This window comes from Marmota marmota, unplaced genomic scaffold, assembly GCF_001458135.2.
Source record: "Marmota marmota marmota unplaced genomic scaffold, marMar, whole genome shotgun sequence".
NCBI classification, from domain to species: Eukaryota; Metazoa; Chordata; class Mammalia; order Rodentia; family Sciuridae; genus Marmota; species Marmota marmota.
In genome coordinates, this window is record NW_026000211.1 from 19,128,871 (window position 1) to 19,145,660 (window position 16,790).

Consider the following 16,790-nt stretch of genomic DNA (forward strand, 5'->3'; position numbering starts at 1 on the left):
GACACACCCACCGCGCGGGAGGGACCGCGCCATCAGCAGCGCCTCGTCTGTGAGACCGCCCCTCCAAACGCTGCCACCAATCAGAGATGAGCAGGGAGAGGGCGGGGTCCCAAATCAGACCCGCCTCCTCCAGTTGTCAGTTCCCTTCTTTAGTTCTACGGAGGAAATAGCCCACCCTCTTTTCTCCATTCTTGTGTCAGGTGGTTTGGGACTGAGGCTTCTTGGTTGTTTCAGTGCCATTCATTTTAAGTTAAAAACAGCAGCAAGCCAAGATGGTTTGGAGTCTGTTCTTATGTGTCGTGTTTGGAAGCAGGTCTGCACAAAACGCTTGGTCCTCTCCCCGCTCTATCAAAGCTGGTCAAAGTTAGGACTTAAGCCTTTTGGGAGGTTCTGGAGGGAGGCTGCCCAGGTCCCTTAAAGCAGTCACATGTACACCGTCTTTGCGCTCCTTTGCTTTCCACCTTCAACCTTGGTCCAATTCTTGTTAATGTTTTGTTTCTACAGACTGCTAAAGCTGTTTTAAAAGCTAAGGGTTCGTGATACCAGTTTTAAATATTTGCATTTTAACATAGAAATTTCTGATTACTGAAAGGTAACCTTTCTAGGCTTGGGCTCAAGGAAATAATAGCTATGGAATTGCCATAATCTGTAAGAACGTAAAGTTAATAATAAGTAACGGATTGATTTATCACATTTCCAATACTTTAAGGGGTTTAGGGTTCAGACTAGGACAATTCTTGACCTTGAATATACTATCTACCAATACTTTTGCTCCCTTCACAGCAAGGAACTTGCAATTATAAAAATGAGATTCAGAGGATAATTAATTTTTTTCAATTTGCAACCATGAACCATAAGTAGTTAAGAAAACCTTTTATAGAATATGATAGGTATACACCAAAAACATGATCTAAACCTGATCCTGGCTTATGTTGTCTGTTGTTGAGCCTTTGCTTCTTTGCATCATTCATTACCAGTTAATTTTCCTACAGCCATACAAGTAGAATTGTTAGTAATTGCCTAGCATGTGCCAGGAACAGTTCCAAGCCTTGAGAATACAGCAGTAATAAGGCAAAGCCCCTGCTCAAATGGAATACTGCTAAGAAATGAAAAACATATTCACTATAAATGGAGAGATCCTTGGTTGAGTTTCTAACATTAATTTTTATCTTTCAGGCAGTCATGCTTTATTCAATATAGCAAATGTCTATTGAATGGCAACTGTGGTGCAAGTGATAAAGAGATATGTGTTAATATCATTTTTTACCTCACATAGCTTAAATAATAAAATAATTAAATAAAGCACTTACCCCTGAGCTATATCCCCAGTCCTTTTTTTTTTTTTTTTTTTTTGAGACAGGGTCTCCCTAAGTTTCTGATGCAGCTCAAACTGGATCTTCCTAACTCAGCCTCTTAAGTGGGTTACAGGAATGCACCACTGCACTTGGCCACATCTGTGGGTATAGGACAAAACAATATATACTAAATATTTAACACAATGCCTAAACATTAACACACATTATTATTCTTATAGAGTAACTTAGAGAAAGGATGCTTGTTACAAATGGTAATGTTTAGGATGAACATTCCAAAATATACTGCCTTGCAAGTACAGGCATATAAGAAACACCCATTAGTCTGGTCCAGCTAAACAATGTGCCATTAAAAGATTAGGCAGAAGTATATCTGGAAACCTAAAATAAGGGCCCACTCTAGAAAAACAGGTCATGAAGTTGGGACTTTATATCAAGGAATTTACATATTAAACAAGAGTAGCCTCACCAAGCAAGTAGGCAGCCAGCCATTGATAAGATATATGAGAAGGGTAAACAATTGAGAGTGTTGGCAATGGAACAGAAAAAAAAAGATGATTGCTAGAATGGACATTTCAAAGACAAAATGTACATGACTTAGCAACTGCTTAGATAAGAGTTCTCTTGGCAAAATATAAAATAAAAGCAGATTGTGAAAGCACAAGTGGGATTAATAGTATTGCTATGACACCACAGTTTTGAACTTTAGTAAACTGAGAGTGTTACAGAATGACTCTGATACCACCTGTGGAGGAATGGGGTAGGCCACAATGCTAACTGCTCCATGATATATTCAGAGTCAAATTGGTAGGAAAATAGATTTTATTCAGACTCAGCTTTGAAGAAACAAGAAAACTGTTTAAAAATATTCCACATTTGAAATCCATGAAATTGAGAACTTTTAAAGAAGAAGCAGGGGAGGAGGGACAACAGTAAGAAGAAAAAAGAAACAAAGGCAGGAAATGTATATATGCCTAATAATCCTGTGTTAGACAGGTTTAAGGGGACAGTCTCCATTCTGTGCTTCTTTGGTACCTGTCAAGATGGGGGTTGTAGTGCTTTTGTTTCCTTTTCTCTACCAGAGGAAGTTACTCTCAGTTCAGAGCCTACCCCCAACCATGCCCCCACCTCATTTTCAGTCTGTGTCAGGAAAGCCAAAAATACATAGAAGTTAACCAAAAAAACAGGAGCAGAATGGAATAAGAAATTATCTTATTCTATTGTATTTTCCCAAATGTATCTCTTGATTTTCTGGCTATTTAATCATATCATCTACATTAGACATAATTTTGCCCTTTTCTTTTCAATTATTATACTTTTTATTGTTTTGTTAATTTCAGTGGTCATTGTTTCCAACACACTGCTTAATAATAATGAAGATGACTGTTATCTTTGTCTTGTTCTTGATTTAAGAGGAGAAGTTTCATTTCTCCAACAGGGGAAACTCTAGTTCTGAGATGGAAAGGTGTGTATACATATATCATTGTGTAATATGAAGCACATGATGATATTAAGGAACTATTCATTAATTCCTATTTTAGGATTCTTAAAACGTGAACAAGTACTGAATTATTTTCAAATGCATTTTCTGTATCTCTGGAGGCAATCACATAATTTTTCTCTTCTAATATGACAGGTTATATGAATAGATTTCATACATTGAACCATTAAGCATTAATGGCTCCACTTGAATCAGTCTGTAATATTGTTACAGAGCTGAGGCCTTCTGGGAAACTGAGGCACCTCAAAGAACCACCCTTCAAACCCCAATTCTTGTTATCAAGTCAGAACGATTTCAGACTTGTGTCTCAGAGTAATAGGAGTGAGTTTATTGAAGGGATAGGGACAGGGTGAGAGCAAATGAAAGAGAAAGAAAAAGGAATGGAGATAGACCTCAACAGATCATGGATGCTTTATTAAGCAGAGAGGGGCATATTTTCAAGAGGAAAATGGCAACTGGTTACAATAGGAGTCTGAATTTTATAGGGCTATATGGGTGAGACTAAGTCATAGCAGAATATGTCCCTTAGACAGTCAGGGAAACAGTTTGTAGATATGGGAAATTGTGAAAGCCCAGAGCCCATTGTTTTCCTTTTCTCTCTGGGGTTTATTATTTTCCATATCCTTCAAAGGGGATGCTCTCAAGGGAGAGAGCAGGTTCTCAGAGAGGAGAGGGACAATGTGCCTCGCCTGCACTCCAATTTTTGGGGGGATCCAAGAGAAGTTTCCAGAGAGTCCTGACCAGGTCTATCTCTTGACTTTCGACTGACTGGCAAGATGACATCAGACATAAGTACCCACTGCCATTGCATCTGTAGATCATTTTGACCCATTTTGATCTGTTCTAATTGGGTTCTTAATCATACATTCTTACAGATTTTATGGTTATAAGGAATTATTCTTATATCCTTGAGTTTCAGGATCTGGTCACCAAAGTCTTCTGGGTTCCTCCCATCCACATTATCTCAGGCCTGCATTTCATCTGCAGGCAGGGATGCAGGTAAATTGCTTTTTAGCAAAGAATGCATGTGGTGGGCAGAAGAGCAGTCCCACTTCATAGAATTATTCTTATCTTTTTCCCACCATTCTCATCTGTCTGTCCCCTAACAATATGCTCTGGGATGTTCTTTGCTAATTGTTTTCTTTTTAAAATTTGTCATCAATATTAATAGTTGAATTGATATGTGTCTTTCATTGTTCCTTGTGATATACTCAAATTAGAAAATGAATTTTCAAGTTTTCCTTATATTTACATGTCCTAAAATATTTTAGTTAGCATTTGGATCATCTTGTCTTTAAAATTTTGATAGAAATTCCCAGGAGATGCTATTCTTTTGTTTTAATGACTGTTGATTGTAATTCTCATTATGTGTGTGCTTTCAACCTTTTATATTGTTTTAATTGTATGTAAATTTTTCCCCTGGAACTAATAAGCCATTATAACAAGGTTTCACCATGCAAGGTTAATAAACATCTATCATTCTTCTATTACAATGAACAAGCAATGAATACATTGAAAATTGAAATTAAAAAGACATTACCATTTACATTACCACCCCACCAATAAAGAAATACTTAAGCATAAATCTGACAAAATATACACAAAATCTTTATGAGGAAAACTATAAAATTTCAGTGAAATAAATCAAAACTAAATAAATTGGAAGAAATATTCCACATTTATGGATAGAAAGATAATGCTGTCAAGTTACCAAAAAATTGTTTTTCTAAGAACTAAATTTTGTGTTTACTAATTAACTCTACTGTTCTTTGTTTTCTGATTAATTTTTGTATTTAACATCTGATTTTTCCTTAGGTTGTTAGCATTGAGTATGGGATATTTAGTTAATATATTTTTAAATTTTTACTGCTTTGATGACTGCATTACTTATATCCTAAAACTTCTGATATGTTGTGCTTAAACTTTTGTATTTCTCCTTTGATTAAGAGTTAGTTGGGGGGGTGGGGGGTGAGGGGTTTGCAGGATTTCCTTTTGATTGTTTTAAATTAATGTGATTAATTTAGGCAGAGAAAGCTATTTGTAGTATTTCTGTTCTTTGGATTATCAGGGTCTTCTTGTACCCTAAAAAAGTTCCTTTGTGAATACAGTGGTTCCCCTTCTTGTCCATAGAGGGTATAGTCCAAGACCTCTGCATGGATGGCCAAAACCAGAGATAGTAGCAGACCCCATATATGCTCTGTGTTTTTCTGTACATATATTTATGGTTAAGTTGAATTTATAAATTGGGAACAGTAAGGGATTAACAACAATAATTAATAATAAAATAGAACAATAATAACAATATTGCAATAAAAGTTATATGGATGTAGTCTTTCTCAAGGTATCTTCTTTTACTTGTCCCTTTTACTTAAAGCACTTTACAGCTGCTCTTTGGCATGTCTGAATTTCCAGTATCACTTCTTTTGTGCTTTGGGACCATTATTAAGTAAAACAAGGGCTATTCAAACACCAGCACTAGTGTCTGATAACCAAGATGGCTAGTAAGTGACTAAGGAGTGGGTAGTGTACACAGTGTGTATAACTAGGTGAAAGATGGTTCATGTCTTGGGCAAGAAGGAAGGGAATAGCATAAAATTTCATCCCATGCTGCACAGAATGGTGTGCAATTTAAAAACTTATGAATTGTTTATTTCTGAAATTTTTCATTTAATATTTTGGGACCTTGGTTAACATCAGGTAAATGAAATGATGAAAAGAAAAACCCTTAATAAGAGTATTCAGTTACTGTATTTAGGGTACATTTGGAAGATGATACATTTTCTATTAATAGTACACAGAGTTTGATATATGTATATATACCCAAATATATTTATATATGAGGTCTGCCTTATTATGTTATTTACGTCATTCATATCCTTAGTAGTTTTTTATAATCTTGATTTTCTTGGATTGAAAGGGTTGCTAAACTCTCCAGTATTAATGTGTTTTTGTCTGTTTGTTGCATTTCCTACAGTGTCTGCTTTATAAAATTTATTAAATATTTGGTAAGCGAATATTAGGAACTGTGACATGTTCATCATGAATGCTAATCTTAAGCATTATAAAATATCCATTTTTTAGTGTTTTTTGCTCCAAATTCTCACTTGTCAGACATCAAGATTGCACAGATGGAAATTGAGGCTGTGATTTATGTAGAATAATACCACAGACCTCCAATTAAAATTTAGGACTTTTAAAATAAATATCCTTGTACACTTTGATAGTTTATACTCAGAACCTAATGACAGTAAAGAGAGGAGCAATTGGTATGCTTTACCAGCCCTCAAATAAGTAGGGCATGGTCAAATGGGGAAGACATCCGTAACTGTATTTTTGAAGAACAGGAAGAAACATAGGATGAAGGTGAAGTTTTGATCTTATTTGCAAATATTTTTTTCTTCTGTAACGTGCAGCTAAGGATATGCAAGAAGAATAAATGATATTTGTGAGGAAATACTTTAAGTAAATCTGTGTGCAAATGGTTAAACAGTTAAGCTGTTTTAAAAGGGGATAAACCTAAAGAGCTCACATTCCAATCAAATATGTTGTTGCTAAGAATATCTAAAGAGTCCACGAAGCACTAAGCTATGTTAGGAAGTTCTTGCAATGGAGCATGTTTTAGGTCTGGCTCGTTAAGGACTCAAGTTTGAGATGGCTTTCAGACGGGGATTATAAATCATACTGTCCCCTTGGAGAGTCAAAATGATGTCTTGTACACTTTCTAACCTCTTTCAGAGGTCAGGACGCTGAACTGTGTACATTGTAGATGCTCAAAAATTAAGAGTATTGAAAAATCTTTTTTGAATTGAGATACCCTAAATACATAGACCATGATGTTTTTGAAATTTTCATGTAAAGAATGCACATCATGCACAAGTGACAAACATTTGAAGAGGTAATTGATAAAAAGCCAAAATGTAAAGCCAAATTGGACATGTAAGCCAAGGACAAATTGTAGAAAAGTCAAATGCCATGCTATTAAGTGTGAACATCATTCAGGAGACAAGGAAACTTTGGGGATTTTAGATTAATTGTATCATGACCACATAGGCTCTAGGTAGGTAAGTAATTTCATAGCAAGGAATGAGACCTCCCACCAGTAGACCAGATGAGATATCGTCACAGGAGGTTTTGTTGTGGTGGTGGTTGTGGTGATTGTGGTTGCTTTGAAGATATTTGTTTCGTTAATTGAATTAGCTGTCTCTCAAGACTGGTAAATACACTGTGCCACTGTAATAATTCTAGGAGTCCTAGGTTTGTGAATCTCCTGAATGAGAGAAAACCAGGAAACAAACAAACACACACACACACACACACACACACACACAGAGTTAAGCAAAACTTAAGCCAAGCACACATCAAAACTCCAAACTCCCACAAAGAAAACAGGTGTTGCACATAAAATATCTTTCTACAATTTAGGCACAGCAGGCCACTCATCACTCAGGGAAAATTCAGGGAACTGTTTACCAGTCAAGTTCCCAGATGCCCCCAGGGCAGGCTGTTCTATCAATAGAAGTCTGTGGCCTGTCAGAGTAGTTTACAAACTTATCATTGGGCTGGGGTTGAGGCTCAGTGGTAGAATGCTTGCCTAGCATGTGTGGCACTGAGTTGGATTGTCAGCACTGATGCCTAAAGAAAATTAAAACAAACAAACAAACAAACAAAAAACCTTATGACTTTCAGGTCATTTTATCCCTTTTTAAGTTTTTCTAAGAATGATTCCTATAGAATACATTAAAATTTAATAATATATTTTAATTTTTGTAACAGTGTATTTCTTCATGTATTTTCCTTTTTTCTTTTTTCTTTACACTAAAATTGTCTATTTGGCCCGAAACTTTTCAAATAAAGCTAATTTATTCACTCCATAGTCTAGAGAGCTCATAAAAGCCCATTATCAGCCATGGGTCTCTATAATGTTCTCCAACTAATTTCTATTCCATATTTTCATCCTCCCATTATGTTACTTTTTTTAAGAGAGAGAGAGAGAGAGAGAGAATTTTTTAATATTTATTTTTCAGTTTTCGGTGGACACAACATCTTTATTTTATTTTTATGTTGGAAGAAAGTACAAGGTACTATTGGAATCATGTGAATATAGTACTAAAACTGAAATTATTAAAGCACAAATTCTGCATTGGTGGTTTAATCATGTGTCATATTATAGAAATCAGTCATAAGGTATATGATATTCTAGGAGTGGGTGGGGAAGAAAAGAACTTGTAGCCTGGAATGAGATCTGTTGCCAAGAATATGGATCTTGCTGTGTGCACTGATTTTACCATGTAGGCTGGCAAGACCCAGTGCCTGAGAGTCATGTAAGAACAGTTGTAATTTGGGAATCAGCAATGAGGACTGAGTCACACATGAACTCTGTGGATGCCTATCTATATTGTTCATTTCTGTGAGACATGTGTCATATAAATTATCAGATGATTAGAGAATCAGACAATATATCAAAGAATTCAAGTGATTCTAGACATCATGACCAAGAATCATGAGTTTCTTCTCTATTTTCACAAGGATAAAGAAAGTGTAACCTTTAGTCAATCCTAAAACTATTCTTTTTCATTTTTGTTGAGCCTTTGGATATAAATTAAAATACAGAGAGAGACATAGATGACACTTGCACTGGTTTGACAGTTTAGAGAGAACTTACAATTCTCCTATGAAGCCTAGAATTCGCATTTTTGAGAATTATTTCTTATGTTTATAACAGGTTTTAAAAGTTATTCAAGAGCCTGGAGAGAGAGTTGCTATAATACAACATATAGATAATGGAGATCCATGAATATATCTTGGCTATTTACATCAATTCATACAAAAGTAATTCTTGGTCATTCTTTGAAGTTCTATATCACAGGCATTAATTGGTGTATTAGAGAAGAACCCAGTGTTGAGAAACTTAAAATAGAGGCAATATTTAGGATTAGGGAGGCGAATGGTGGTAATTTAGTAAGATGTGTCCATGCAGACCATGAGATATCAGTGGGTAGTCCCAGAGTACTCATTAAATGATCTGGTTAAAGTCAGAAATAAGGACCAAGGAAACCTCTCAGTCCTATGTAAGATAGGAATGAAAGGGATGGTAAGAGGAATGGGATGGGAAAAATTATACTTTGTAAGCATACATGGCTACTCAGTAGAGAGGCTCAAGGAGCTAAGATGTCATATTTCTGTTCCCAGATCCCAAATAGGGATCTTTGATTGTCTCTGCTGAGTTCCAGGGTGTGAGGGTATTGATGCTGCTCACACCACATGTTCCTTGCTACAGACAGGATTGACTATAGCTATAGCATTGAACCTGTGGCTTAGAAGTTAAGGAGGAGGTCATGGATTATAGCACTAAAAAGCTAGAAAACATGGGACCAGAGAGAGAAGGTATAGGGGTGAGAAGGCTGATTTTGTATATTTTTATCTCCATTTCAAAACAAAATATCCATGATTAGGTAAAATATATGAATTAAATCTCAAAACCCTTTTTAATAGAAGGATACTTACAAATCTAAAATATACTCTTCTACAAATATATATTTTTGAAAGGAGTTACTTTCAACTCCTAGACTTGACTAGGATTGCCACCTGTAGGGTAGTCAAGGTCCCCAGTGTTTGGAAAGATGTGGCTTCTACACTGTAATGTGAGGGAAGAGACTGTTAGAAGTATTTCCATTTATGCACTCCCTGTGCCTGTGGAGCCCAAGAGACATTAACAGCACAGACATCAAGGCTGCAGCTGCAACTGTCCTCTGTGCTCTTGTCTTTGCTGTAGCTCCTTTTCAGACCAAGCCACAGCTGTCAGTACCCCAATATTCAAATGCAAGGTCCCATCATGCTATAAAACAGATGTTTGATGTAGTCAAAATAGTAAATAATATATGACAAAAACCTAAAGAGTAAAGGAGAGAATTAGCCCCAAAGCTATTCTTGCCGAGGACTTTGTGTGGTTTTAGCTCTACCTTTAAGGATGAGTTATCTCTGTGAATGAAGCTTTTTATTCAGCATCTTTTTTATGATAGCTACTATAGACTTACAAGCCTGTGGTGTGCTGTCCATTTCACTCACTAGGTACACAATAATGGACAAAACAGACGGAGTTCTAAAGTTCACGACTTACACCCCAGTAAAGCAGACAGATTTTTAAATAAGTAACAGATAAATGATTCAAACTTGTGATTACTTCCTCTTACATCCCAGGGCTCTAACCTATTCACAGAGCCACATCTTGTTATAAGAAAAGTGTAGAAATGCAATCTGAATTCCAGGAGGCTCTGTGCTCCACTAAAAATTGAGGATAATAACGGATCCTGGAGGACAACTAGCAGCATCTCTGCCACACTAGCCCAATTAGACTGAAGGGAAGGACTTGTTCTATTATCTTATTTCTTTTTCCCTTTCCTGCAGGATGGGAACAAGAGTGCCAGTCATCCTAGCCATAACTGTCTTTCAGTGAGAGAGAAATAAACTCCTAACCTTACATTACAAAATTGTAATAAGTGCTGCAAAGGAAAAGAAGAAGTTACTAAGATGGACTCTAAGGAGATTGAGGGTTTAGGAAGGCTTACAGGGAGTTCATTTCAGATGATTTCAGGCAGAAGAAGAAGAAACTCTGAACCTAAGTGGCTTATACAATAAAGAAACTAATTCTCAGGCTGGAGGTTTGGCTGAGTGGTAGATCATTTGCCAGCTGGCAGGAGACCTTGTGTTCTTGCCCCAACACCATCACAAGAGGAAAAAAAAAAAAGAAAAGAAAGAAAGGAAAAAAGAAAGAAATTACTTCATATTAGGACATAGGACCTGTAAAGGTAGAGCAGCTTTCCTGGTTGTTGGATTTAGTGACTCAACTACATCTTCATGGTCTATTTGCTCTATTATCCATAGTATCAGTTTCCTTTTAAACCTTGGTCTTTTTGTGGTTCTGTTTCCAACACTTAAAAGATTTTTTTTTCTCTCTCACTTAAATATTGTTGCAGCTAGGATTCTGGTTGATATCCATCAGGGGAGAGAAAACTAACTAAGCTCGTAGACTAAGTCCTTTCCTTCAGGCTAATTGGACACACAGCCATCTGGAATAAAGATGACATTTTCATGACCTAATAACTAAATGTGGTCTTGTGACTGTTTTATCAATGGGATGTAAGTGGAAGTAATTTGGGGGTATAGACTTCCAGAGAGGGAACATGTCCTTCCTCGATGCTCCTTCCTTCCTGCTTCTGGAACGTAAGCATGATGGCTGAGATCTGGAGGCACATTCTGAAGGGGACAAAGCAACATGGATGATGAGTGCCTGACAGCTGTAGTGCCACATCAGCCCTCGACCTTCTATCTCTCTTCTCCCTTCTCTGCAGTGAGGAACAAATAAATTTCTTGTTTGTTCAAGCCACTAATAGGGAGTTGTTTTTTTTTTCTGCCATATGCAACTCTAAACTGGTACCTCCTCCTTAAGTCAGTGCCCAGAGGACTGCCATAGCTGGTTGACTTATTCAGTATTCCTCCCTGATCAAGGATGTAATAGCAGAGTTCCCAGGGTGACAGGTTTGTGAGGCAGGATCAGACATAATCAAGGTTGAACGAAGAGGGAATTAGAAGGTAACAATGGCTGAGTAACTGCCCTACAGAGGTTATAAGTCACCCAAGTGAAAAGAGAAGGTTGCATATATGAGCTGAAAGTATGTGTTGTGTTTCTGAACAAGAATGAGTTTGATACATGAAGAGAGAAAATGATATAAGACAAGGGTAACTTTATAGAAATGTGTGCTTGGACTGTCCTAGTTTAAAACATTTTCCTAGAAAAAGATTGCAAAATTATTGTCACTTTGAAAAATGTTCTGGCTTGCATAATAAATCCTGGCATTATACTACAAATGTAGCCCATGTTAAGGAATTTGGCCTTTACCCTAAATATGATTTTCAGCAGATTTTTCCTCTTTTTGATTAGTGTGGACAGCAAGCTTTTACAATTGACTCAGTCTTTATCTCCCCCTTGTTTGTTTTCCTGGGTCAACCTAGAAAATTCTTTCTGAATTTGCTCCAAAGGTTATCCAGTCTCAAAAAAATAAAAATAAAAATAAAACCCATTTCTTTATTTTCTGAGTCACCTGATATTCCCTATAAGATTATGTCTCTTTGCCCATATTTCTCTTTCAGCAATAATAATCACAGTATAAGCAATCTTGCTTATACTTGCTTTGTTGTTATAAATTGTATCTGTGTTTTAAATATTCTGGCTTACACCACCTCATATCTTTCTAGCTTATTTTGACTGATCTTATAGCCATCCATCCTGCTAAAAATTAATATACTGTGTGGCTTGTGACCTTGAACAAGTTACTGAACATTTCCTAGGCCTTTTTCCTTACTTGTAAAATGAAGCTATTAATATTGTTACCTTGTGGGCTTATATTACCTAGGTAGGGATGCCAAAACAAAACATTACAGACTGAGTGCTTTAAACAACAGAAGTCTGTTTTGTCACAATTCTAGTATACAAAGATCAAAGCGCCGTTGAGACTGGTTTCTGGCGAGGCCTCCCTTCCTGGTTTATAGATGGCTACCTTCTCACTATGTCCTCACATGGCCTTTTCCCTGTACACATGCAGACAGAGAAAGTCTCTTGTGTTTCTTCCTCCTCATATAAGGACACCGGTCCTATTGGATCAAGTGCCACTCTTATGATATCACTTAACCTTAATTCCTTTTTTTAGGCCATATCTTCAAATGCAATCACATTGGGGAGGACTTCAGTATGTGAATTTTCAGGGGACACAGTTAAGTCCATAACAGGGGTATAAATGAGTAATAAGGGAGCTACTATGAAAAGCACTTAGAATAAGGCTTTATACTCTCTATGTTTACATATAACATTTTATGGAGAATTAAAATAGCATTTAACTGCATTACCAGTGTAGTTAGTATTTAAAACCTAGAGATGAAGAATAAAATAAATAGAGTTCATGATAAAATAGCAAAGTTGCATATATCATAATCATCTACAAGAAAATAAAAACTTGCAATATAATTTAGTTGCTTTATTGTGCCAGGCTATAGGGCAGCATTATTTTATACAAAATGAATGGGGAAGAAAACATTATCTTTGGCAAAAGTCATCCTAAGAATTGTCTGAAAGAATAATTCAATCCAAACAACATGTTTGATTAGTACTTGTCAATTCAGAAAAGAAAAAAAAGCTTAATTTTTACTGCCTTCAACACAGCAGATGAGTGATGATATATGCAGGCTGTGTGTTTTATTATCAACCACGTTCATCTTCTACATCATCTTTGGATTGTAAATAGTAACTGCACATAAGCGACAGCTCTTGAACTAAAGCTTATGGACACCAGCAGGTATGGATTGGTAACTCACCACCATATTAAAACCTAAGAATTTTAATGGCTACAACTTGAATCTTGCCCATAATTGTGGTTTGTAGACAGCAGGAAAGAAGGTTTCAGAAGATGTTGATGAAAGTTATAATACAGTCACATGCTGCTTAATGACATTTTGGTCAATAACAGATATATGGTGATAGTCTTGAAAGATCATAATTGACCTGAAAATTCCTATCACCTAATAACACTGCAGTTACCATAACTTTGTGTGCAACACATTTCTCACATGCTTGTGGTGATACTGGTATGAACAAACCCACTGCACTACCAGTCCTATAAAAATAAATTTAGGTACAGCGTGTGATACTTGATGATGACAATAAATGTTCTGCTACTGTTTTATGCAGCTACTATGATCTTAATGATTACTTTAGAGTGTACTACTCCTGATACTGATAAGAAAAAAGTTTATTGTAAAATAATTTGCCATGTTATACCAGCAGCAGTCTCACGCATCTCATGTTCGCCATGTCTCTGTTTATTTTTTTGGTACCAGGGATTGAACACAGAGGCGGTTAACCACTGAGCCACATAGCCAGCACATTTTTGTATTTTACTTAGCTACAGGGTTTCACTGAGTTGGTTAGGGCCTCACTAAGTTGCTGAGGCTGGCTTTGAGCTTGCAGTTTTCTTGCCTCAGCCTCCCGAGTCTCTGGGATTACAGGCATGCACCATGGCACCTGGCTCACCATCTCTCTTGATTGCATCTGGAGTCCACATCAAGTGACTGGCCTGGACCATCTAGGTCTGTATAAGTATACTATGCTGACACAGTTCTGAGAAGTTCTCCTGGTCATTAAGTGACATCTACCTATTTAGCAAGGGTAAACCAGAAACACCACCACCGTTTACATTTCAATTTCTGAGGTAGGAGAAAGATATGTGGATGGAAAGTTTTAAAAACATAAAAATAAAAAACTCATCCTGACTCGGTGGTTGCTTCCGTAGTGCCAGGTACTCTGGAGGCTGAGGCAGGAGGATCACTTGAGTTCAGGAGTTCTCGGCCAACCATGGCAATACAGTGAAGAAGAAGAAAAAGGAGGAGGAGGGGGTAGAGGTGGGAGAGGGGAAGAGAATGGAAAATTACAGAACAAATGCAAATCACCACCACCAAAACTTCTATCACTGGGGATTTAAGCAACTCTGCTTTGAGAACAGGATACTGTCCCCTTCCCTATGTCCCCTACTCCCAGATGGGAAATAAAATGTCCCTGGTTTTTCAGTGCTCCTATAAAACATCCTATGCACCTAAGGCTTGGAAATAAAACTGATATACAGATATGGAATGTTGCTTTGACTTTCTGCAAAACATTGTACCCTTCACATACCAGGAGGGTTATATCTCCATCTATTTGGTTTAGTCAATTGCTCTGATTTGAAGAGATAACATTCTTCAGGTCTCTGGAGAGAACCAATAGAATTCTACAGACTAGGTCACATCCCCTGGTATCAGGATGCCTACAGCACTTTCCCTTAGGCAATTACATTGCACAAAAAAAAAAAAAAAAAAAAAAAAAAAACCTCAAACCTAGAGCCCTCTTTAAATTGCAAACACCTGGGCCTGTGTTTATCTAGAAAGCTGTATTTACTTTCCTGAAGTAAGAGTGAGAAACCACCATCCTTTCTACTGTAATGCCAGATTTGTGGGACCCCAATAGACCTCCAGGAGCCAAATCCTATGCAGTCACACAAAAGTCTTTATTGAGCCTGGGCTCACAACCGTTCTGATGCAATGGTCCCAGGGAGTGAGTCCCGGTCCTTTGTTCAGTGAGATTTTATAGGTTTTGTGGGGATACACTATGTGTCACAACATCATACAGCAAATCATTCCATACCACGGGAAAACCAAACAACAACTCTTAACATTGATTAGCACATTCACTGGCAGGAACAAGTTGGGTAGGGGTGATTGGTTAGTACAAGAGGGGGATTCCTTTGAACTGATTGGTTTAAGCCACAAGGGGTGTACGTGCTGAACTACATGGTTTCCCAACATGTTATCAACCACCATAAACTACTGGGGGGGTCATCTGGCATCCCACATAGATATTATCAGTTGAGCTTAACTACGAGGGAAGATTTTAGAATGCTAATCACAATTGACATCTCTCATTTATATCTGTCACTCATGAAAAGGTGCTCACTTCTCAAGTAGCATCCCAGGCAACTCTTCCTTCACTCATGCTTCAGGTATGTTGGCCTTCTGCCAGCTCCCAGGCAAACCCAGATCCTCCCACCTTCTTCGCAGTGCCTGGAATACTCTTTCCCAGCTCTTCACCCGGCTGGTTCTCTTGATCTTTAGGTCTTTGTGTAAATTACTTTCTCCAAAAGGCATCCCCTCACTTCCATAACTGGGTCACCACTGACATGCTTCATCACAATACTGCTTTTTATCTCCTACATTACACTCATCACAGTCTGTTTATCTTTGTAATAATTATTATTTGACTTTTCCACAAGAAAAAGCTCTATGAATAAATAGACATCAATCTGCTCAAACTTATTTTGCCAACATCAGATACAGAGCTGGTACATGATAGACATTTGATAAATTTTTATTGAATGAATGAATATAAATCTTCACCCCATATTTTGGCATTATGGAAGCTTCATGATTATGCAGTCTCGACTGATCAAATTGATTATGTGTTTATCAGTCAGAGAATTGCAATGATTAACACCAATAACATCAAACAGCTTTCATGTGATTTTTAAAAGTATATTACAGCAATGCTCATCCTAGAAAAGCACAATATTGTTATCATAATATAATGATGCTAAGTAAATTAAAACTGAGCTATCCCTACTAAGGGGCTATTCAGGGATAAGATTAAAATGACAAAGGAAATGAGTTTTAAAGACAGCCTGCTATCCAGGTGTGTGGTTACTGGAAAGCTATGTGGTTGAACAAAATTTAAACGATAATCACCTTATAAGAGAGTACCACAAACAATTATACAAGGCCTATAACGTAAGCTTAATTAGAAAACTTTACTAGACAATTATTGATGAAACAGAGGACCACCTCATTAAGACTAAATGTCATCTTGACCAAGATGGACATTAATTGTAAAGTGGCTTATCATGAAATAAAACTGAGAAAGCAAAAAGCCTCAAGACTTAAAATAGAATAAAGAAAATATTGTTGGATAGTTATTTGAATTAAATCACCATTGAGAGCTGGGGCTGTGGCTCAGTGGTAGAGTACTTGCCTAGCATGTGTAAGGCCCTGGGTTCAATCCTCAGCACTACATATAAATAAATAAAGGTATTGTATCCATCTACAACTAAAAAATAATTTTTAAAAATCACCATTGAACAAAACTGCCTCCTGCTTGACTAATAATTGATTATGGTAATTTTCTGTTCTTTGATTATAAGGATATACTTTCTTACATTTACACATAGTATGAGAGTCAGGAATAGTTGGCAATTAATAATATTTATGACCAATAAATATTATTTTTCACTAGTCATAGTAATTTCAAGAATTCAAAGGCTACTCTATCTTTTCAATTTTTTTATCAATAATATTTGGGGGTTTTTGTTCATCATTAAGGAACTATAGATCAACATTTGGGTATA

At 36.8% G+C, this 16,790-nt stretch overlaps 1 protein-coding gene across 1 annotated transcript in view; it reads right to left on the reverse strand.

The window, feature by feature from the left end:
* The window catches only part of Spcs3 (signal peptidase complex subunit 3), a 46,937-nt gene that overhangs the window by 10,768 nt on the left and 19,379 nt on the right, over positions 1-16,790 (reverse strand). Inside the window, exon 4 of the mRNA XM_048791767.1 lies at positions 12-70. Coding sequence (XP_048647724.1) covers positions 12-70 — 59 coding nt within the window. The remainder of the gene's footprint in view (positions 1-11; positions 71-16,790) is intronic.